The sequence below is a fragment of the Poecilia latipinna genome, unplaced genomic scaffold (genome assembly GCF_001443285.1).
Source record: "Poecilia latipinna isolate Pla-1442-1.1 unplaced genomic scaffold, P_latipinna-1.0 Scaffold445, whole genome shotgun sequence".
Taxonomy (NCBI): Eukaryota; Metazoa; Chordata; class Actinopteri; order Cyprinodontiformes; family Poeciliidae; genus Poecilia; species Poecilia latipinna.
In genome coordinates, this window is record NW_015113061.1 from 46,141 (window position 1) to 46,545 (window position 405).

Below are 405 nucleotides of genomic sequence, written 5' to 3' on the forward strand. Positions count from 1 at the left end.
ACAGTAATGATGGAAGGAGACTCAGACCTGATTTAGTCTCTCTGTCCTTCATCTGGGAGTACAGATCCAGTAGGAAGTCAAGACGATATTTAAAACTGTGATCATCATCATCATCATCATATTCTTCCAATTCATATCTACAGACTGATGCTAACATCTCCAGCATCTTCTCTCCTGTCTGCTGTTCTCTCTCTGCTGCTGCACAGAACAGATTCACTAAGAACCTGGTTTGTTCATGAAGATATGAGCTCTGAGGATGAAACCTGGAACAACAAGAAGAAAACATTTAGTGATGATTTGATCTGAGCTGCATAAATACAACCACACACTACTGATGGACTCCATCTTGTCTGTCCTCTATGTGATGAAATTACATGTTCAACATGTTTGATCAGAGCAGCTGCT

General features: G+C 40.5%; 1 protein-coding gene across 1 annotated transcript in view; it reads right to left on the reverse strand.

Annotated features, from left to right (window-relative positions):
• The window catches only part of LOC106951178 (uncharacterized), a 23,989-nt gene that overhangs the window by 8,809 nt on the left and 14,775 nt on the right, over positions 1–405 (reverse strand). Inside the window, exon 3 of the mRNA XM_015038550.1 lies at positions 3–263. Within this exon, the coding sequence (XP_014894036.1) occupies positions 3–263 (261 nt within the window). The remainder of the gene's footprint in view (positions 1–2; positions 264–405) is intronic.